The sequence below is a fragment of the Pseudorca crassidens genome, chromosome 2, assembly GCF_039906515.1.
Source record: "Pseudorca crassidens isolate mPseCra1 chromosome 2, mPseCra1.hap1, whole genome shotgun sequence".
NCBI classification, from domain to species: domain Eukaryota; kingdom Metazoa; phylum Chordata; class Mammalia; order Artiodactyla; family Delphinidae; genus Pseudorca; species Pseudorca crassidens.
In genome coordinates, this window is record NC_090297.1 from 98,564,598 (window position 1) to 98,587,406 (window position 22,809).

General features: G+C 50.6%; 2 protein-coding genes across 11 annotated transcripts in view; one reads left to right on the forward strand and one right to left on the reverse strand.

Moving 5' to 3' along the window:
• The window catches only part of ST7L (suppression of tumorigenicity 7 like), a 150,839-nt gene that overhangs the window by 48,503 nt on the left and 79,527 nt on the right, over positions 1 to 22,809 (reverse strand). The window lies entirely within an intron of this gene.
• Positions 530 to 22,794, forward strand: WNT2B (Wnt family member 2B). 2 transcript variants are annotated; one of them, XM_067727283.1, is made up of 5 exons: positions 530 to 884; positions 13,271 to 13,491; positions 14,540 to 14,817; positions 15,519 to 15,783; positions 18,771 to 22,794. In XM_067727283.1, the coding sequence occupies exons 2-5, from the start codon at positions 13,365 to 13,367 to the stop codon at positions 18,998 to 19,000; spliced, it is 900 nt and encodes a 299-aa protein (XP_067583384.1). In that variant the 5' UTR covers positions 530 to 884; positions 13,271 to 13,364; the 3' UTR covers positions 19,001 to 22,794. The 2 variants fall into 2 exon arrangements, with proteins under 2 accessions (XP_067583384.1, XP_067583385.1); XM_067727284.1 differs by lacking the exon at positions 530 to 884 and adding an exon at positions 6,887 to 7,356.

The following is a 22,809-nucleotide window of genomic DNA, read 5'->3' on the forward strand; positions in this document are numbered from 1 at the left end:
CCCGTTGCGGAGCACAGGCTCCGGACGCGCAGGCTCAGCGGCCATGGTTCACGGGCCCAGCCGCTCCGCGGCATGTGGGATTCTCCCAGACCGGGGCACGAACCCGTGTCACCTGCATCGGCAGGCGAACTCTCAACCACTGCGCCACCAGGCAAGCCCCTAAATAGAAGCTTTTTGGGGTCCTTGATAATTTTTGAGTGTAAAGGGATACTGAGACCCCGGAAGTTTCAGAAACTCTGCTCTAACGTACCCCCACCTGACCCCAACACCAGGTGTGGGCGTGGTTCTTCTGCAGGAAGAGGCTGCAGACAGGGCAGAAGCAATGCCGGCCACACTCCCCGCACCCATGGGGACATCCACTTCTCTGTGCCACCCACTCCCTCCTAAGGTTTTCGACGCTCACGCTGCCATGCCTTTCTAGGAAACACCACTGCGGGGCGCACGTCCCACAGAGTGAGTCACCCACCAGAGAGTCAGGAAGGGGCAGGCATCTTGGCTCAGGCTCAAGAGTTTTCCTACGCGGAGCCCGCGCCTTGGCCTGGCCTGATGGGTCTCCTCCCCGCGCCAGGCTCTGTAGGCTCGCCCTCCTGGGGCACAACGGGCGTGTAGGTGTGGCGCCAGTGGAAAAGAGCGCTCCTGCGGCAGTCGCGGGGTGCGCAAGGAGGAGCTGGCGGGATCTCCAAACTTCAAAAGCGCACCCGCTATGGCCTCTACCTGCCCAATCCCCGCTGAAAGCGGCCGGACAGCTCCCCACCCTCCCCTAGCTGGCCGGGCTGGCTGGGCTGGGCCTTTCTTCTGCAAGCGCACAAAGATAGAGATAAACGGCTGCAGCTGGAGACCAGACTAATTGATACAATAAGTTCTACAATTGCCTCGAAAATAAGGTAATGATCTGGCAGAGGGAATGCTTTGATCTTATCAGCCAAGAAAGACCTCTCCAACTTGAAGGCCTCTAACTTGAAGTGTGAAATCCAGGAACTGCCTGCTTGCTCTCCGCTCCTCCCCCATATCCCTGCTCCCTGCCTGACACTAAGGCTTTTCCGGAAGGGATGGAAAGACCTTCTCCGAAAATCTGGAGAAGAAAATATGCATGGAGAAGGGGTTGCTTCTGGGCTGTTCGGGAACAGGGGGATGGCTGGAATGATTTCTCCAGCCCTAGAGAAGCTGTAGAAGAGCGGACGGGGGGTTGGGGGGGTGGGGGAAGGGGGAGGAAGACTGGGATTATGAAAACTCTGATTTGGTTCAAGCGCGATGAGGTTTCTTATACAGTGAGGGCTTGATTTGGGCTTTCGGGCAGGAGAGGGTAACAGAGGGAGGAAAACCTTGGTCCTGCCTTCTCCAAGAATCTGCACACACACACACACACACACACACACACACACACACACACACACACCACACACACACCACGCACACACACCCCTCTTGCTCTGCTTGCTCTGTGGGTGTCCCTGCCTGGCAGAGGCCCCAGCACAAAGAGGATTAGAGAGATGAGCTAATCTGGTTTGTATCCCAGACATGGCCCCAGAAAGGGACCTTGTCTACCCTGATGTTTAAGAGGGTAAAGGAGTGAGGGGGGTCCTCCTTTTGGGGCCTGCTGGCTGACAGTATCCGAGACTCCTTCCCACTGAGTTCTGAAGGAGGCTGGAGTCCTAACTTCAGGGTGGAATTTAGAGAGCAGAGAGGCAGAACCCTCAGAAGACAGGATGGACTATGCTACAAGAAAAAAGAGATAAAGACAGAAAGAGGCCCTGACGGAGGGAAGTAGATATCCACCTTGCTTGTTTCACCAGAGAGGAAACTGAGGCCAAGAGTGGGAAAGTGACTTACAGAGTCATGCAAATCATGTGTGGGTGAGCTGGGGAGAAAATACTCTGATTTCTTTCAGTCCAATGCACTTTGTACTGTGTTGGAGGGACTGCAGAAGAAGGTGTGAGACAGAGGGAAAGAGAAAGAGAGAAACAGACACAAAGAGAAACAAAGATACACACCGAGAAAAATATAGCGAGGAACACACACACACACAGAGTCAGAAAAGACACGGAAAGAGAGATGAAGTGAGTGAAAGAAGAATGAGAGACAGTCATACAGATTCATAGAGAGAAAGATGGAGAGACAGAGATACACACCAAGAGTCAAGGAGTGACAGAGATTGAAAGAGAGACAGAGGTTCCAACAGAGGAGGAAAGGCTGTCAGATACAGTCACACAGAGAGACAAATGAAGACAGAAAGACAAACAACAAGAGGAATAGACACGGAATGACAGAAATATGAGCCAGAGACAGACCCAGAGAGGTGGAGACACGGAAGAGAGGGAGGCAGAGTGAACCAAGGAAGGCAGAGTGGAGGGAGGCAGATAGTGGGCTCTGCAGATTGTTCCACTGGAAGCAAATCTCACTTCCAGATTGTTCTGGGGCCTAAAACAGGTGGTGGGGAGAGAGAGAGCTCAGTGTGTAGCCTATCTGACATAGGCAGATTGTGAGGGGGGGCTGGGGGCAACGTGGGACCACCCTCCCTTGGGGTTAGGCTGGTCAGTGACCACCCAGGATCCCAGCAGCACACCCACTGGCCTCACACAGAACCTGGGCCACCCGCCCAGGATGGCTGTCAGCCCGCCCACCGCCTGGCTACAGTCTGATTACAGCCAAAGTGCTAAAAGGCTCCAGACCCCCAGGCCCCGCCTCTACGGTCCCGCCTCCCCAGGCCTCCTCTTCCCCCTTCTCCCTTAGCTCTCGCTTTTCCTTTCTCCAGGCCCCATAGGGGAGCAGTCTACTCCCCTGTTTGGCCACTGGCTGGGAAGAAGAGGGTCTCTGTCTCTAGCCCCCAAGCCCCCTTCCCTGGTTTGGGGCTGGATGCTCCTTCCTCCAAAGCCCTCTTGGCCTGGCCTCTTTGAGACACGTTCCATGCCTCGCCTGGGAGCTCATAAATACCAAGGAGAGGCCGGGTCAGGCTGTGTACAAAGCATAGATCCCCACCCCATACGACTTAAAAGCCCCTGGGTTCTTCCCAATCTCCCTACTCTTCCCCAGACACCTGCCTGGGGTGGCTGGAGAGGAAGAAACAGGAGTGGGGGGCACTAGGGGCCTGGGTGAACCTGGCCCCATTTCAAATGAGACTTTTCTAGGTTTGCAAAGAAATCTCAGGAAAGGCATCTCAGGGCCCCTTGTGCAAGCAGCAGGCTCAGGAATTCCTTGACTCCTATCCAAACCTCCCCCCAGCCCCTTCTCGGCCTTTCTCGGCCTTTCTCTCTGCTCGTTACCATCCACACCACCTCCCACCCACCGGGAAAGAGAGAAGGTCATCTCCAAAGGGGCCTAGGGAAGGGGGGCCTATAAGGGGGGGTAGACCCGGGGGGAGTAAGAGCTGTTTACTCACACCCAAGCTCCCCTTAGCTCATCTCCACTCCCATCCAAGGGCCAGTAAAAATTCAAAATCATTCAGCCACACACAGATGAGAGTAGAGTGAAAAAAGATGAATCTTAGCTCTGAGTGGCCCCATGGGGGAGCAGAGCATGAGGTGAGGTACGGGGTGAGGGAGACCCTTTTCTTTGGGGCACCCACTTTTGAGAGGGCAGGAGGCTGTGGTTCACCTTGAGGGAGGAGGAAGGTGTGCCTCTGACGGCTGGGTGGAAGTTGTCCTGCTGGCGGCCCCAGGGAGTCTAGAGGCCTGGGTGAAGGGGAGGTCTGCAGCAAACAGCAAAGCCTATCATCCCAGCCCTCAGATGGCTTTATTGTATTTGCATGAAAATGCCTTGGGGGCAAGACCCTTTCACTCCTTCTGTGTCATTTAGGATGCCCTGGCCAGCGCTGGGCACACAGCAGGACCGCGGTAAGTGACCTGACTCCATGCAGGACCCTTCAGACCAGAACTTGACTCCCAAGTCTCCTCCCCCAGCTCCCATTTCGGGTGGAGTAGGGGTGGGGGATGGGAGGGAGAAGCAGGTCAGGCGCTAAGCCTGAGCCTCTGGCCTTGACCCTCGCCTGGAAGCCCCACAACAGGCCCTTGCGTGAGGAGCCCAGCTCTCCAGTAGAGTCTAGGACCCTGAGACTGGAAGTTTATTTTGAGATTTGAAGTCCAAAGTGGCAGATCCCAGAAAACCTCTTCTCTGGCTCCGTATCTGTTCTCTAGTTAAGTGGTTGAGTGCAGCTCTTGCAGTCAGCTGGCTCCTGCAGCCTGGGCTTCCTCCTGTGCAGCTGGGGGCTCAGGGGGGAGGGGACGAAGAAGGAGCAAAGCGCCATCCTGGGTTGTCTACTCTAGGGCAGAGGTAGCCTGTAAGCATTGGGGAAGAGTCTTGTTCCCTCACCCACTTCCCTCCCTCCTGGATCTGCTGATGTTTCTGGGGGCCCCCTTAGCTCAGCAACATGCTTTAATAGTTGAGCATCTATGTTATGCCAAGACACCGTCCCACTTGACTATGAAGACAGCTGAAGCCAAACAAGGGGCCTCATAAGTGAGTTTGGGGCCCATGTGGGCGAGTCCACCCAAGGTTAGGGCTGATGTGATCATCTCTAGCTCCCCACCCTGCAACCTCAGGCCCAGATGTAGGAATAAACACAGGGCCAGAGTCACACCCAGGCCTGCGCACACAGGGGAGTCTGAGAGAGGCTGCCAGAGCTTGCAGAGCTTATAGACTGCTGCCCAGCATCAGGGTGGGGCTGGGCTGGGAGGAGGTGACAGAATGGTCCCAGGAAAGGGGCTTGGCCAGGAATGAGCCTGGGCCCATTCCTCTTTCACCTGCCCCTCTCAGTATAGAGTCTGAGAGGAAGCTCAGTATAGAGTCTGCTTCTTTTAAGCAAACGGAAGGGCCAACTGGAGCCTCCCAGACTGAGAGAGAGAAGGGGAGGGGAAGGGGAAGGTTGGCAGGGAGGATATGGACAGCATGTGGACCCTGCCTGGCCTCTGTATTTGCCCCACTCACTCACTCCCATCCAACTCCAATCCAGCCCCCATCTTCTACCTCCCCTCCAAGGGTGGGCACCTTCTCTCCTGCATGACCTAGACTACCGCTGTTACCTATCTGGACTCCTCTCCTCCTCCCTAGCTCACTCTGCACACCAGCCCACTCCCAACTGAGGGCCTCTGTGCTGGCATCCTCTTCACCAAGAATCTACCTGGCTTGTTCTCTCGCTTCCTTCAAGTCTTTGCTTGAATGTCCTTAATGGGGCCTACCCTGATCATCCTAGTTACAACTCCATTGTTTCCCACTTTCTAATATGCTATATGTTTTACCTATGATGTTTACTGTTTATTGTCTATCTTCTCCCAATATAAGTTAAACTCCACACAGGCAGAAATTTTTCGTTTTGCTTTGTTCACTAATGTGCCTGGCACAGTCTGGAACATGGTAGGGAATAAATATTTGTTGAATGAATGAATTCACTTCGCCCCCTACTACAGAAAGTGAGATAAAGGGGTGAGAGATGTGGAGAGGGGATAAAGGTCTCTCTTAGCCCTTCTCCCTCATATCTGCCTCGGGGACGTCTGCGGCGAGCTGCGCCCTGTCGCTCACACTCCGGAGTCTCTAACAGAGACCCCCACCCCCAAGAACTGACAATGTCTGGGGTTGAAGGGGCTGGGCAGTTTCCGGGGCGTTGTTTACACCAGGGCTTTATAGTATAGATAAATCACGGGGAGAGGCACGAAAGACACCTGGGAATGAGAGGCTAGGCAAGAGAAACTGAGTCTGGAGAAGAGGTTGGGGCCGGACCCCAGCCGGACTCTGGAAGTTATAAGATGCAGGTTTTTTTAAAAAGAATTTTTAGGTCTCAGTAAGGGCCACCCTGCCCCCAGAAGCTCTACCTGCCGGCCTGGGAAGTGCGGACGGAAAAGGGGAATCAATTTCTACAGCCAGAACCTTCCCCTTCCCAATTTACCACGCCCCCAGGCGGTTGGGGCGCTGGCGGAGGGAGGGAAGGGAGCAGTGGGAAAGAGGAAGAGTGGAAAGGCGAAGGAGAGAAATGGCTCCGGGGCTTCCACTCTCTCAGCAGGACCCCCACCCTGGCCTCTGGTTCGGGAAAGCTGCCCAGCTGTTTCTGATTCTTTCGTACTCGCAGCCCCGCCCGAAGGGGTGGGGGACCGAAGCATCGGGAAAGCTGGGAGAGAGTAGGCTCTGCCGAGCCCGGGCGGCCAAGGGCGGGGAGTCCGCGTCGGGTCCTCAGGTGTGCCGCTCCGCTTTGGCCATCGATTCCCGGTCCACAGGCCGGAGGGAAGCGTCGGGTCCGGGCAAGCGGGCGAGAGCTTTGTCTATAAACATTGTGTGCGGGGGCCTGGGGGTGGGGGCGTGGGAATACGGTGGGCAGCGGGTCGGAGGAACCAGGGGCAGCGAGCCGTAGATGAGAGAAGCCCCTACCTTAAGTCTGCTACCCGTGGCGCCCCCCGTTAGCGTTGTAAAGGGAGTTAAGATTCTCCCGCAACTCCCCGTGGCAGAAATTCTACCCATTTCACAGAAGCGCAAGAACGGAGAACCCGAAGAAATGACTGAGTCCTCTGTGGCTCACTTCAGTGTCACTGTAGGTTAGATGACAGGGGAAAGTGTCTGCAGCCCCCCTCACTCGGCCCTCCAGGCCATCACCCACGGAGGCTGGGGTTGCCAAATGAAGGGCGCTAGGACCCGGTGGCGCGGCGTGGGCAGGGGCTGGGCGCTCCGGGCGCCGAAGGACGCCGCTGCGCCCTGTCGCGTCCCGCCCGAGCAGGTGGGGGCGCGGCGCAATGCTAGGGGCGCCGAGGGGCGGAGGCGGCCGCCACACCTAGGGCGCTGCGGGGCGCCCCGGGCTGGCGCGGGCGGAGCCGTCCTGAGGGCCGCGCGTGTCCCCGGCCTCGGCCCCGCCCCGCGCCGTCCAATGAGAGCCCGCGGCCGAAGGAGCTGTCGGCACACTCTGTCCGCAGCCCCACTCCGCGCCGCCGACTCCGTGACACCGCATCTCAGCCCAGGCAGCGTGCCCCAGATCCCGAGCTCGGCGCGGCGTCGTAGGCTTCCGGACACCTCTCCCTGCGCCCCTCTCCGGGACCTGGCGCCCCGACTTCTGGACTTTAGGTGCCCTTAGGTCCCCAGCCGCTGGCGAGACTTATGGCCCCCCAGGGGGGTGAAGTGGGAGCAGCCTGACTACCCTCAGCCGGTGCCCCGTCCACGCCCCTCCGGGCCGCGTGGCGGGAGTCTTCGGGGAGCTATGCTGAGGCCGGGCGGTGCGGAGGAAGCCGCGCAGCTCCCCTTTCGGCGCGTCCGCGCCCCTGTCTCCGAGCCCGCGCCTAGACCCACGAGCCCCGACGGCTCTGGGGCTTCGGCCCGCCTAAGTCTTGCTTGCCTTCTGCTGCTGCTGCTGCTGCTGCTGCCGGCCCGCGTAGACACGTCCTGGTGGTAAGTGTGGCTCTCAGGGCTGGGAGGGTGAGGTGCTGGGTTAGAGAGGCCGGACGCGCCGAAAGGGAGTATACAGCTCCCAACACCCGCTGCTCAGACCAGGTTGTCGCTTTGACGGAGTCAGAGACGATCCGTGCAGGGCCGTCACTGAAGTCGCGGAGGGGCGCAGGGGGGCGGCGAGTGGATAAGGGGGCGCCGCTCCTTCCCCGTCTGGTGATGAGGGCGCTGGGTATTTGGAAAAAGGACGCCCGGTAATCGAGGCTTCCCAGACCCCCTGTATTTCAGCTCAATCCTCTTAGGGCAAAAGCTACCTTACGAGTTTCTCTCAGGATGGATTCAAGGAACCAGTCGCCCATCTGGGGCCGCGGTGGCCGTCCAGGAGGGCCTCCTGATCCCCTAAGGTTGGCCCCCCCACACGGGGGAGGTGGAGAAAGGGGCAGATGGCAAGGGCGGACGAGCCTCTCGCTAGTCTACCCTCACCCCATAACGCAGTAAGGCTTTGGTGAGGCAGGAGCACCCAGCGCAAGGTTTAGAAATGGAATTGCGGCAAAAACTACCCCCATTAACTCCCACAACTAAAGCAAACAAAACACTTGGGTTTGCATACTTCAGACATTCAGTCTGTTTTGAGGATCTCACCTCGAACCTTGATATCACCCTCCCTTCTTCCTTCTCTTCCTTCCCCAGATGGTCCCATCTCCCATCTTTCCCCTCCAAGAACTAGCGGCTTCTAGAGTCTCAAAGCATTAAGAGATGCTCTCCTCAGATTTCCTGCAGGCCTTAAGAGTCCGGACACTTCACAAGACGGCAGATGAGGCAAAAGGAATTAAAAATCCACTGGATATCTATTCTTTTCGGATCCCCTTCCCCACGAAAGCTCTGGATGGCACTCATCGTTTTCTCCCAGAAGAAAGAGCTGCTCTCTCTCCTCCTCCACCTTCTGGGGGCTGAGCAGGGGGAGAGTGGGACTGAGAAATGACTCAGTCCTCTTGTCTTTCCTCTTCACCCCCCAATTAAACTGGCCGCTTGGACTGGGCTATTGCCTCTCTCTACCCATGCAGTGCCCCCGTTCCTTTCCTTACTCTGCCCCTCCCCCCAATCCTCCCCTCCTCCACAAAGTGTGGTCTCTTTTCCCCTTGCACCCTGTGGCTTCTCTCCTCCGGATTTGGAATCTTGGCTGGAAGGGTGAGGGGTAGCTGGCTGAGGGGCCAGCGAGCTTGGGCTGCAGATTCCTATCATTTCAAGATGCAACTTTCTCCATCCCCATCACCCCCCACACACACCCCCCGTTTTTCCTGTCTCAGGAAAATCTCTCCTTTGGATCTTTTTTATCTCTGCAGTGTTGGGGAAGGCAAGGAGGGGGGTTCTGGATGGGGGAGCAGGGAGGCCCATATCTTACATCTGGCTTGAAACATTCCTTTAGAAAGGGAAAAGGAAGAAGGGGACGAGGAGAAAAGCCTTTCAAACTTCAGAGTGAGATTAAAGCCACCCTTTACCTTCATGGTCTCAGTCTGGCTGGGGACTTGTGTCTTCAGAGGCCCTGTAGAGGAAGGATGAAGTGACCACTGTGCATCTTTATCCATTCCAGATGACAATTTGCTTTTAGGGACTCTTGGTTGCTTCTTACCAATTTGGAAGGCAGTCTTGGTCCACATGGTGTTTAGGTGAGGAAGTGTCATTCTGGTAATTTCAGCATCCTGGTAGTGGTTCCTAAAAACCCAATTGGGGTTCTTCCTAGTCCGCATTTTGTCCCCTTGGCTACTCCTTCTCCCTTTTCCTTTCTCCCTCTACTACTCTCCCCCATGTGGTTCATATTAAAGATTTTGGAAAAACTCCTGGGTGGAAGAGCTAGCTAGGGAGGGAGGCGGGCGGGTGATACAGAATTCAGCCGTCCCTGTGAAATGGAGGAAGGCAGCAACAGGGCCAGGATGGGCAGTGAGTGCACAGGTCATTTCAGTCTCTTTGCCTCACAGGGGTCACAGCTGCAGGCCCCAGATGCCTGCCTCAGTGGTCAGTCACTTCTGGGATAAAGTAGAAAGCTGCTTTCCAAAAGCAGGTCAGGCCCCAAGGTGATTCTCTCTCTTTCTCTTAGGAAAAAACCCCAGCAAGATTGATATTCTGTACAACCGCCTGAAGAGATGCCTGTTGACTCTGTGTGTCCATGTTCCACTCAGGAGCAGAATGTCATCACTATCACCAGCTAACAGTCTGATCTTCCTCACAGCCCTTCCCCTTACTCTCCAACCACTCCCTTCCTCTCCCGACCTTTAACTGAAGGAGGAAACGGGTGGTCTCTTCTTAATCTATGAAAAAGAGAACAAGAAATAGGGGTCTCCTGGCATGTGCCTTCCTGTACTATTTTGTATTCTGCAGGGGCTGGGATGTAGGGAATCACAAGAGCAGGACTGTGTTCAGGACTGTGGATTTACAGGAGGAACAAAGTGATATCATGACATTAACATTATTGGGTTTTTTTGTTTTGGGGCCATGCCAGGGGCTTGTGGGATCTTAGTTCCCAGACCTGGAGCGACCTGGACCGCCGGGGGAATTCCCCGACATTAACATTATTGTTATCAACCACAGCTGCCATTTAATGAGCCCTTCCTACGCTCCAGACACTATGGCTAAGCACCTATAAGCATCATCTTTTACAATCCCCAAAATAATCCAGTGAGGCAGATAATATTATTATCCCCATTTCACACATGAAGAAAGTGAAGGATAGGAGGGGCGTAGTATGAAATTCAAGTTCACACCAATTTTGGAGCCAGATTGGTCTACTCCTGGTTAATAAGCATTGTGTGCCTCTCTTAGGCTTGGAATTGAAAATGAGCTTGGACTTTGGAGTCAGATGTCCTTGGTTCACCCCAGTTCTCCTCTGACTAGCCCTGATGGACAGAGCTGGGTATTGTTAGTCTTTGTGACCCCAGTTTCTTCACCTGTAAAATGGAAATCTCTCTCTCTCTCTCATAGGATTTTTGTGAAGAAAAATGTTTTGTGAACTGTAAAGTATCATATAAATGATATTGTATTAAGATATTTAGGGAGAATAATTGTTTTATCCTTGTGTTCAAAGCCCTATATGGGCTGAGCTAAACCATGTACATGCACTAAAGACTGTAAAAGAAAGGGGGTAAATAAAAAAGAGGACCCCTAGCCTCATTAAAAAGACACAAACCTGAAACATCTGCAATGTCAACAAGGAATAAAGCTATAATTGAAATGAAGCCTATGGCTAGCTAGGAGGAGAGGGGAGTTGGGGATAAATCAGAGTGGTCAGGTTTTGTTTTTTTCACCAAACAGTTATTAAGTACCTGCTTTGTGCCAGACATTGTTCTAGGTACTGGGGATACTGAAGTGAACAAAACAGACAAAACTCCCTGCGTTCATAGAGCAGCATGTCCTCATCACCTGAGGAGGTGGGTAAAATGCCAGTTCAGTAGGGCTGGAATGGGGCCTGAGGCTCTGCATTTCTAACAGATTCCCAGGAGATGCTGATACTGCTGTTCTGGGGACCACACTCTGAGTAGCAAGGAGCTAGAACAGGGCATGAGTCACTTTGTCAAAGGAAGGGGTATGAATTGGTCAAAAGCAGGTAAAGAGAGCATTCTCGAGCAGGAAGCTGGGAAGGAAGTAAAAACTTCTGGAAGGGAAACAGAGCTACAGAGTCAGGGGCATCTCACCCTTCTACCAGCCCATCAGCTGGGAGATGCCTTAAATATCTTTGTGCCCCTAACAGATGAGCTCAGTGCTTGGCACATGGTAGGCATTTTGTAGGCACGCGCTGAATTGAGAGGGGGATGACCTGGGCCTCAGGCTGCCTTGCTGGAGGCCCCCACACTGACTGCAAGGTGCTGACCACTGGTCAGGAGGCAAGTGCCCTGCTCTGCAGAATCTTGAAGCAGCTACTTAGTGGGATAAGGGTGGTAGTAAAGAAAATTATCTTCCTGTCTTACTGAACAGATGTTCCCACGCTCAGTGAGGATGTAACAGGAAGGACCGATGTGGGCTGCAGCAGAATGGAGCTAAGTCAGACCACAGGAAGGACTTTTTACCAGGGTTTGGCATGCCCCATTCCACACTGTCTCATGAGGGCTGGATTACTGGTCTCCCATTCCCATCCAACCCCTGTCTTCCCAAGCCCCAGTAAAAAACAAAAAACAACAAACACCCATTGCCTAGAGCAGTACTCGGGGGTGAACTGAGGAAGCAGAATGGTGGTGAGACAGGGACAGGCTCCAACTCCAACGGTCTTGATTCTCCAAACAAAGCACCGCAGCAGTGGGTGTAACTCCCGGCTGTGCGTCAGGCAGCCCTTTCCGGCCTGGCCCAGCCCAGGGTGTTTATTTTGTTTGTTCCTGGAAGCTGTTGCCCTGATGGACAGTGCTGGGGATGCTGATTCCGTGGGATTTGTTAGTGGTGGACCAGCCCTCTCACCCCTCCCTGGGACAGATGGGCCCCATCAGCCCTGCTGAATTCCAGAAGAGGCAAACATCAGCCCTCCTTGTGTTTGAGTTGGTATCACCAGTGGTGATCCAGTCTGTGGGTGAGGGCTGCGTTTACAAATGCAGGGGGCCGGGTGGGGGGGGAGTGTTGCAGAGAACATAAAGCCCAGGGCAGTCCAGCTTTTCCCTTCTCCCCACTGGCTGCCCTCCCTTCTCCTCACCCACTTCTAGGCCCATTTTGGGGCCCTTCCCAAACCACAGGCTCATTCACAGCCCAAATCAAATCTTTTCTGTCTGTAGCAGCAACTGCCCTCCATGGTCCCCATCTGTTCAGAAAAGGGGCGAGAAAGCGTCCCTTTGATGTGTTAGGACAGGAGAATAGAGAATTCACAGCAAATCAAGGCATGTATGTGCTGGGTGCTGGAGAGATGGAAAGGGAGTGAGAAGTGGGTGTATGGGTCAGATCTCATTTGGTGGCTTTGTGGGGAAAAAAGGTGATGATGAACTCCTGTCCTCTCTCTGAAATGTTCTTCCTGAGGCGTGTGGTGGAGTCCAGGGCTAAAAAGTGTTTGAATGAAGAAAAACTACTTCCTTGAGAAAATTGAGAATGACTCTAGCAACTCACCTATCTTTTATTAGCTCACCCAATTGATCTTCCTATAATTGTTCACATTGGGCAGATTGGGGACTGGAATATGGGGAGTGTCACCCTGTTGCTTAATCTTGGTCTTTGGTTTCCCACTGCAAACAGCCCTCTGCCCATGTAGATTCATCCAGGACATTATGCCCTTTAAGTTGGGAAGGATAATTTTGAAAGACTCATTAGTTAAGAAAGGTCATGGGACCTTGAAACAAAGGGTGTGGGGAGGAGAGTTGGGGTGGGGGGTCTTCCTCCCCAGACCTCGGGATTGGGAATGAGGACTCTTAGCTACACGGGTCTGACTAGAGCTATAAACGTCACTCAAAATTGCCCACTATATCTCTTCCCACTGACTCCTCCCTGTCTCCATCCTTCTCCCATACCATGTCTTTATGGACCAGCCACGCAGGACGTGCCTCTGACATGGGGTATAACAGTGTTGTCTCAGACTCTAGTTTTATTAAGTTTATTTTTCCACGAGGCTCTTAATGTTTATTAAATAAACAGGCAATGGGGTTTGTGTGACATGCCCACAGCTTCTGTGTATGTGACACATGCCTAGCCTGTGTTCTGGGAGTGTGTGTCATTTTGGCCTTTGGCTGGGGAACTGGTAATGGTGAGAGACCACTCAATTACTTTCTCTGCAACTGTTTAATTATTTCTCCAGAGCTTGTGAGCATCGGTTCTCCTCATTGGCCTTGGGGAATATCGGCCTTGGTTGGAGGAAGGGGAAGGAACCTCTCAAGGTTTGAATGCCAAACCTTTCCTCCCCTTCTCCTAATGCAGAATAAAGCCAGGATGCTCTGACAGGGCCATCTCCACCTTGCAGGTACATCGGGGCGCTGGGGGCCCGAGTGATCTGTGACAATATCCCTGGTCTGGTGAGCCGGCAGCGGCAGCTGTGCCAGCGTTACCCAGACATCATGCGCTCGGTGGGCGAGGGTGCCCGAGAATGGATCCGAGAGTGTCAGCACCAGTTCCGCCACCATCGCTGGAACTGCACCACCCTGGACCGGGACCACACTGTCTTTGGCCGTGTCATGCTCAGAAGTAGGGGCCTCTTCCACCCTGCCCCAGCTCCTTCTCTTTCTATGCTTGGGTGGTGAGTGGGTAGTATAGGCATGAGCCCCTCTCTCCTCTCCTGCACACTACTTCATAATCAGAGTAAGAATTGTGGGCAGAGCCCAGGATACAGTTGGAAACAGACCCTCAGTACCTTACATATGTAGGCAGTGACCCCTTTAAATCCCAGTGTTCTGGGATGATGGGTCAAAGGAACAGCATTCCCTGGTACCTCCATCCTTCTTCCTCCCTTTTCCTTCCCCTCCCCAACCCCCAGCCTGCGGATATCCATGCACTGTAAGGCTGAGGACTGGAAATGGCTGCTCTGTTCTTACCAACACCATCACTACCCTCACCCCACCACTCCCAACACTATAATAATTGGAGCAAGGAATAAACAGAAAGGTGATATGTAAATATTTGGAGAGTCAGCGGCTTGGACCTGGCTCAGCAAAAGAGCTAAGCAGAGCTAAACAGTAAACTAGCAGAAAGGGAATGAGATGAGAATGTGGAGGTGTCAGAGGGACAAGAGTGATGATGCTTCATCAATCCCCAAGAGCAGGGAAGGAAGAAAGCAGGCTGGGGAAAGTAGCATATCTCTTCAAATAGGATGACCCCTGGGCTGGGGTCTCCATTGTAGGGGAACTGTCCAGCAGAGTGGGCCTGAAAAGGCCTGGAATGTGGACTAAGGCTGGCTTTGCTAAGCTGGGGTTGGCACTCAGTGGGAGGGAATGATTCACTGTGAAACTTTTCAATGGATGGACCCAGGGAGTTTGGAAGGAAACAGGAGTACAGGTCAGCCCAAGAGGTCAGACATACAAAGAAGTGGATAGAGAGTTGTGAGGGCTGAGGGGAAGAGGTCAGATTCACTGGGGAATGCTCTTGGAAGGGAAGGGTACCTTGAATAAAGGAGGTACAGGTGTTGCCCTGGGAAAGAAAAGGAGAAGAGGTTTCAGAGTTGAAGGTTGTGTGGGCTAAAGAAGGGGACAGACAAGGGCCTCTTTCCTGAAACACACTTCTACCTTTCTCTCTCTAGGTAGCCGGGAGGCAGCATTTGTATATGCCATCTCATCAGCAGGGGTGGTCCATGCTATCACTCGTGCCTGTAGCCAGGGTGAACTGAGTGTGTGCAGCTGTGACCCCTACACCCGTGGCCGACATCATGACCAACGTGGGGACTTTGACTGGGGTGGCTGCAGTGACAACATCCACTATGGTGTTCGTTTTGCCAAAGCCTTCGTGGATGCCAAGGAGAAGAGGCTTAAGGATGCACGGGCTCTCATGAACTTACATAACAATCGCTGTGGTCGCACGGTCAGTACTCATGTCTGTGCATGTACATTCATATTGGCTGGGAGTGGCCAGTATGTATGATCATGGAGTAAATGTGAAGGTGGAAGCACTGAAGGCTTCTGGATTACTTCCAAAAGCCCCAACCCCTGGAACAGGAGCAGTAAGTGCAAGGGACCTGAGGAATGCCTAGGTTCAACCTGGAGCATAAAGAGTCTTCACATAGGTGGAAATTAGGGAAAGGTGGAGAAAAGAAGGGAAATAACTTTTTAAGAAAAAAAGAATCACCTCCTAAAGTCCGAGGAGGATAAAAGCTTGTTCTAGTCAGTGCACTGGTCTTTGAGCACTTCCTATGCTGGCCTAGTACTGTGCTGGAAAATGACATGCAACAAAAGCAGAAGGCATGGTACCTTGAACTCTAAAACACATGAAAAGTAGAGGCTGTGCCATAATTATGAACAGAATCCTGGGGCTTTAAAGTTCAAATGGGCTATCATGAAAAGGAAAGCACTGTTGGTCTAGGAAGGTTTCCTGGAAAAAGAGGTTCTTCAATTTGATCGGGAAGAATGGGTGGAATCTGACTGGGGAGAGGACAACCGATGGCTCCACTAGCCAACCAGGGCCAGGACCAGCAGACCTCAGGGCACTCATGCTTTTAGTCCTAGGGATGACCATAAAGTACCCTGACTGGCTGCCCTTCCCTTACCTGCCTCCCCACCTCCCAGGCTGTGCGGCGGTTTCTGAAGCTGGAGTGTAAGTGCCATGGCGTGAGTGGCTCCTGTACCCTGCGCACCTGCTGGCGTGCACTCTCAGACTTCCGCCGCACAGGTGATTACCTGCGGCGGCGCTATGATGGGGCTGTGCAGGTAACGGCCACCCAGGATGGCGCAAACTTCACAGCAGCCCGCCAAGGCTATCGCCGTGCTACCCGGACTGACCTTGTCTACTTTGACAACTCTCCAGACTACTGCGTCTTGGACAAGGCTGCAGGTGAGTAAGGAAAGTAGGTAGAAACATGGAGCCCTGATTTTTAGTGCAGGCACCTCTAGTTAATCACGGTCTCAGGAGTTAGGGAAGGAGGTTGGAGGAGCCAGTCAGACGTGAAAACCTTGTAATAAGATTGTTGATTTATGCCTCAGTCTGCCAGGCCCAAAGCTGCCTAGAGAGGAGAAGACACTGAGCTCCTTGAGGCCTGAGGTCATCTATCACTCCTTTATATTCCCAGCATCTGGGATATAGTAGGTACTACTAAGTGAATGTTTAAGTCAATCACCCATTTCAGTACCAAACAATGTATGTGCTATACAGAAGCATAAGATACAGACTAAGTTTTGGCTCTTTACAATCTAGCTAAAGAAATGAGATACAACAGGTAGACAAATGCAACTGCAAAAGAGAGAAATTAAGAAAAGTTTACTTGAAAATGTGGAATTTAAGCTGTTTCTTAAAGTGTGGGGATTATCTGGATAGCTAGAGAGAAGAACAGGTGGATATTCTCTACACGTGAGTAGAGTGGTAGGTGGGAAAGCACATGATCTGTTCTGGGAACAGAGAGCAGATTAATCTGAGTGAAGGTTTTGGGTAAGGAAGATTAAAGACAGAAAGGTAGTAGGAAATACACCATGAATGACCTTGAAAGGGCTTATCCAGTGTGCTGCCACTGAAAATTCTAAAATGGAGTTGAGGAAGCAAGGAGAGAGGAGATCCCTACCAAAGGCTAACCATCAGCAGAAAGCAGCAAATCATTCTTGAATCTGTTCCATGTATTTGCGGTGGAATTCTTGGGAATGCTGGAAGGTGATGTGGTGTTCCCCTAAAAGAGTGGAAGCTAACCATCTTGGCTCATATTTCAGGTTCAGACAGGTTAAACTAGGAACAACCTGCTATGCAACAGAACTGTTCTTCCCCTGGTTATTGTTATGGGCTCCCAGACTCTTCTCTGTAGTCTCAGCAGTCAGGACCTCGGTAAGGGGAAGCCAAAACCCTCAGCTGTCTTCCATACTATTTGTTTTCACCTATCAGTGTCATTCCTGGAGAAGCAATTAGCTTGGAGCAAAACTGGGCACAGAAACAGGGTGGGGCTCTACCCAAGACACAGAGAAAGTAGTTTGTGTACTTTGAAGGGTGCTAGGAGAAAAAATGTTAAGAAAGCACTTCTGATTCTCCTGGTGATTTCCTGCCACTAAGTTTGTTTTCTTCCCATGTGGTAGAATTCAGAGGGCTACTCTCTAAATGCCTAGAAATAATTCCACAACATCCAGGGTGTAAGCCTATGCTGTCATCCTAAAATGCACCTTTGGGGAAGGATCTTTGGAGTTAGGAGGGAGGATGAGTCATATGTGTGTTGGTTGTTCTCAGAGGCATAACACAGGTCTCATAAAACCCACAGTGGAGCCTGGAATTCAAAGGGTACAAGTCATCCCAGAAGGGAGTATGGAGCCAGGAATTCCCTCCAAAGCAGTACTGTCCCATTGAACTTTCTGTGATGATAGAAATGTTCTACATCTGTGCTCTCCAATACAGTAGCCACTTAGTTACATGTGATTATTCAGCACTTGAAATATAGCTAGTGTGACTGAGGAGCTAAGTATTAAAATTTATTTAATTTTCATTAACTTAATCTAAATGACCATATTTGGCTAGTGGCTACTACATTGGATTGCTTGGCTCCAGAGCGTAGAAGAGGCTTCTGGTGCACAAGAGAATGACATTAAGACCTAGCCCTTGAAATCAGGCGGATAACATATATAGCAGACCTAGTCAGCCTATACTCTAGAGCAGTGGTCTCTTAACATTTTGGCTTGTGTACTCCTATCATTAAAAAAAAAATCTGAACATGTGCCTCCAATATATGTATATTTACTTATGAATTATATCTATGTTTCATTGTACTAAAATGTACATTATAAAACATACATACAAAGTAGATATTTTAAATTGATGAGCCCAAAAACAAATATAGAAGTACTAGCATTTTCTATCCATATTCAGTGGAATGTGGAGACTACTGCTATAGAAATCAGTTAATTTATTCATACCCTTCTTGAACCCCCAGGCTAGTTATGTTCCCATCTCTGGGAAAGAGGTGAAGTAGATATTCTCTAGGATCCATCCCATCTAAAATTCTATGATTTTGTGATCTGTTGGCAGCATCTCTTTTGCAAAAATCAGTCAGGTTGTGAGGTGGTGAGCATTCTCTGTGCAGGGGGAATAACACAATCCCTACCCTTCAAGGGTTCCTACCATACGGGGTAAGGCAAGGGATATTCTTTAGGAATTCCTTAGGGAGAAGCCTCCTGCCAGTAATGCTTATCAGTTCACCCCCTCAGCTGATCAGAGATTATAGATATAACTATCTACTGAGTTAGGTGCTATTATAAGAAAACTAAAGCCCAGAGAGATCAACTAACTTGCTAGATCACACAACTAAGAAGTGCAGATTTAGGTTTTAATCCTAGACAATTTGACATGAGGCACATGCATTAAATCTTTAATGGCCATGCTATACCACTTTCTTGTATAGTACAACTTAATGAAATATAAACTAAGGACCGAAATATTAACAAATGGTAACTGGATCAGAGTTGTAACAAGGCTTCTTAGAAAAGGTAAATTATAGGCTAAGTTTTTTATTTTAACTTTTTATTATAGAAAATTTCAAACATAAAGTAGAGAACCTTCACCCAGCTTTAACAATTATGACATTTTAAGGCTAAGTTTTGAAGGGGATATGGAGATGTGTATTGGCAGGGAGGGCATTGCAGGAAAAGTCAATGGTCTTTGGGGAGCCTTGATAGTGGGAAGAAACAAGCCTGGTACAGAGGGCAGTAAGAAGATGATCATTTTGGCTAGTGGGTGTATTTTCAGGAAAAGGGATTCTTTATGGTTTCCTCACGAGGATGTGGGTAAGGGAACCCAGAGTGGCTGAAGTAAGAGGTAACTAACTTGGTTCTCACTCTCTCTCTTCCCCAACCCAGGTTCCCTAGGCACCGCAGGCCGAGTCTGTAGCAAGACATCTAAAGGGACAGACGGTTGTGAAATCATGTGCTGCGGTCGAGGGTATGACACAACTCGAGTTACCCGTGTCACCCAGTGTGAGTGCAAATTCCACTGGTGCTGTGCTGTGCGGTGCAAGGAGTGCAGAAACACTGTGGATGTCCATACTTGCAAGGCCCCCAAGAAGGCAGAGTGGCTGGATCAGACCTGAACATATAAATACCTCACTCATCCCTCCACTTCAAACCTCCTGACTCAAAAGCACAAGACCTTTGCATGCACACCTTCCTCCATCCTCAACTCTGGGCTGCTACAGCTTCTATTTAAGGACTTGTAAAGTACTCCAGAGGGACTCTGGTGTCCTAGCTGGTTCCTTAGCCCTGGGAAGGAGTTGACAGGGGATGTAAAAAACTGAGCGGCTCCCTGACTCCCCACTCTGGAGGTTAGAAGGCAGAGTGGAAGAGGTAGGAGTCTTCAGAGCGATATGAGTTGCACTAAAGCACATGGTCAAGGTTCATTTTTCCTTTCCCTTGCATTGGCTTCCTGACACATCTTGTGTGTGCAAGAGAAAGGATACCTGGAGAGAACTTCTTTTTCTCCTATCTGGCTGAGGGTAGATGGGACAGAGATGAAACCACGTATCTCTTCCCTGGGTCAGTGTGAGCTAACTGCCTGGTACCCCAAAAGAAACTCATAGGCTGAAACATTCTTCCATTATCAAGAGCCTGGGATTGCTAGATAAGAGTTAGCCATAGCGGACAAGTTCCATTCTCATGCTATTATGTTTATAAACTGCTGTGTTTTGTAGGAGAAAAGAATTATATAACTATACAAACATACATTCTCTTCTAATCTCTCCTTTTCAACCTGTATCAGCCAGCACTGCCTCTTTTGCTCACTTGCTGACTGTACAAACTGAGTGGCATGCAGTGTCATGCCATGCCTAACAGATAATTAGAATACCGTAGAACACTCCTAAGAAAGAGTAATTTAGTAGGTCTGCCTAGGCCTTGGGATTTTTACTTTTTTAAACTTTCCACACATCATTCTGGTGGGCAGCCAGGTTTGGGAAACACCAAGTAAAAGATATGTGACTCACGGAGCATGGGAGAGGGTAATAAGCCTGATCTCAAAGGCCCACATGAGGCATTAGTGTATACTAGGCAGGTAGAGATCTCTGGCTTTGGCAATTTTTAGGAGAGGATCCTAGCCTTTAAAGCTGGGAGCAGGAACCAGTGGTTACAGAAGGAAGGCGAGCTGGGTCTTGGGGCCAAGGTGGTAAACAGCTTAGAAAACAACCTTTCCTCATTTATTCAACAAATCTTTATTTAGTGACTCTCCAAGTCCTGGTGATTATTATCCTTCAATCCACATTTGGCTTAAATTGGGGAGTTCCTTCTGTGCTACTACCCACTGCCTAACTAAGCTTGTAGTGGTAGAGTCTCCAGAGATAGCAGGCTTAGTAAGCTAAAGGGCAGGACACAGAGTCCCCAAAATCATGATCTCCTATTTTTATATGACTTGGACAGTGGTTATCTCTTGCCTGTTGATATTTTAAAGGAGAAGAGTGGTATAGAAATTTGCAGTTATGACAGACCTGGGTTGAAATCTCAGCTGTGCCAGTTACTGTTTTTGATATTTTGAGAAAGATACCCAAATTCTCTGAGCCTCTATCTTCTCACCTCTAAAATGAGCGTACAAACTTATATCAGATATTGAGTTTTAATTACGCCTCAAACTCCAACCAATAGACCCTCTTACCAAAGCCTGTAACTGGTCTAGCCCATCCTGACTTCTCACAGAATCTTCAGTTCAGGACTATAAGGTATTGACAGCAGGCTGTATATTAAGGAGCCTACCCAAGGAGTTCTGAATATAGGCCACTTTCCTTTCCCCGAGTTCCTCTCCAGCACCCCTTGGGGTCCTCACATGTTTGTGGAGCAGCTTTACTCCGCACAGGCAGCAAGAGGATGGGGGTGCTATAGCTCTGGGCCGTGGGGGCAGATTTATTTGGATGATAGGACTAATATTTGTGTAACCTGCTGAGACCTATGTGGGAGAGTTTAGGGCGGTTTTTCTTTTGGTGAGGGGGTTTGCTCCAGTTTCACATCCATTAACACAAAACATGAACTAGTCAGGGCCCTTGTGGTCTGCGGTGAGGGGATTCCTGTGGAGAAATAGGACTGAGTGAGTCAGGCCAGGGGAATGTCTTCCTTGCAGAGTGGAGTCAACTGGATAACTGATGAGCCAATGGTGGGATTAGGGAGGGGGGAAATGGGAGGGGAAAAGAAGAGTTTCTGACATCTTGAGCTAGGATTAAGAGGAGGAAAGCTCTAAGGTAGTGCAAGGGTAAGGGGCTCACAGTCAGTCTGAACTCAAGAATAGAGTTGAATGAATTACAAAAGGATGCTGTCTTGTATCCTGGGCCACTGGGAAGAGCTCTCAGGTCCCAGTTAGCTTCAGCTCTTACAAGGTTATCCAGGTTACCACATAAATGATAGCCTAGGCCTTCCATGGGAAATCAACCTGAGCTAAATCTACCTGTGTTCTATTATCTTATTCTTTCTTGGTTCTTACCCTGTGGAAGGAATCGGGCCTCTTCTGGCATCTCATACTGCTCTGTGCTTTTCCCTGGGCTCCAAGTTCTAGTTCATAAAGACCAAGTTTTGCAATTTCCTATAAATGGTTAAGAGAACAGCAAGCTGTCCAGAGAGTGAGAGGTCTGAAAAGTGAGGTGGATAGTGAGAGAAAAGAGGTCCATGTAAGCCCCATTACAGAGGCTATGTGGCGCCCAAAAAGAATAATGGCCAAGCAATTAATTTTTCCTCTTATTCCTTAGCTTGCCTCTGCATTCCAACTGGCTTTACACAACTGGCATCCATTCTGCACTATACAAACAGAAACTAATTTATCTGGAACAAGCAGCAAAATGAGAACTTTATTTGGTGCAGTCAGGACGCCATTTAGTTCTGCTGCTACTCACTCACTGCCTCTAGTCTTCCCCTTGCACATCTTTCCTCTGTTCAATAGAGGCCTGTCCCTCAGATCAGCAGTCTCTTAGCCTGCCACCTCTGTTTCACTCCTTCCTGTTGGTCTTCATTTCTTTTAGCTTTTAATATTTATGTATAATGCATTGCAGAAAATGCTGTTTGGATACAAATTAAGTTAAAAGACATTATCCTTTAAGGATCTTAGAATCTTTTAGAGAGGGCACAAGACTTAAATACCTCAGCTGCACAGCCTATAGCCAATTCCTCTTATGTAAAAGCAAGAATGCCAGCCTTAACATAGTCCTGCAGATAAAAGCCAACTTGTATTATTGCTGGCCTTGAATAGTAGCATGAATCCATACTCTTCCTTAGAGTGATACTAGAAAAATGAAATCAGGGACTTCAGATTATTTAAAAGAATCAAACATTGCCTGGCCCTGAGGGTCTGTCTGCAAAGTCTTGTAGGTCTGACTCCTTGACCACTCACTGCCTCAGTCTTCTTCCTCCCTGTTACAGAGAGTAATTTCTTCCCTTTCTCTCACCTCCCTTAGCAAGCACACCAACCACTAAGTCCTTCGCCAAATTCTCAGACCCACTCAGGACCTTGATTTCTCCATGGCTTAATATAAGAAAGATAACAAGGATTTTTTTCCCCTCAGCCTTTCTGAGGTTTTATTTAAATGCCCTCAGTGGTCACAGAGCAGAAACCCAAGGGAGGAAGGCAGGGAGAGTATGTTTCTCATCCCTGGGAGGCCTAGATGCAGCCTGCAGCCAAATTACAGCACCAGAGAACAATGTAATGCATTCCTGGGCAGGTCGGTGGGACCCTGGGCGCCTGGGCCTTGTGGAGAGAGGTGCCAGACACAGAGCTCTCCGTAAGCAATCCTGCAGAGCCGCCCCCTGGTTCAGAAATGAAATACGGGAGAGCTTCACATTATGCAGAGACCTGTAGCTCACACCTGGTTATTGATGGCCTTGGTGGAGGCCTCTGCCCCCACCCTCCACTTGGGAACTGCCTGCTACTATGGGG

Bases quoted from the DNA above. Each gene is read 5' to 3' on its own strand.
- WNT2B (XM_067727284.1), top strand. From the start codon at position 7,169: ATGCTGAGGCCGGGCGGTGCGGAGGAAGCCGCGCAGCTCCCCTTTCGG. The intron at 14,818-15,518 runs GTCAGTACTCAT...CCCACCTCCCAG, and splicing joins ACAATCGCTGTGGTCGCACG to GCTGTGCGGCGGTTTCTGAA. The intron at 15,784-18,770 runs GTGAGTAAGGAA...TCCCCAACCCAG, and splicing joins CGTCTTGGACAAGGCTGCAG to GTTCCCTAGGCACCGCAGGC.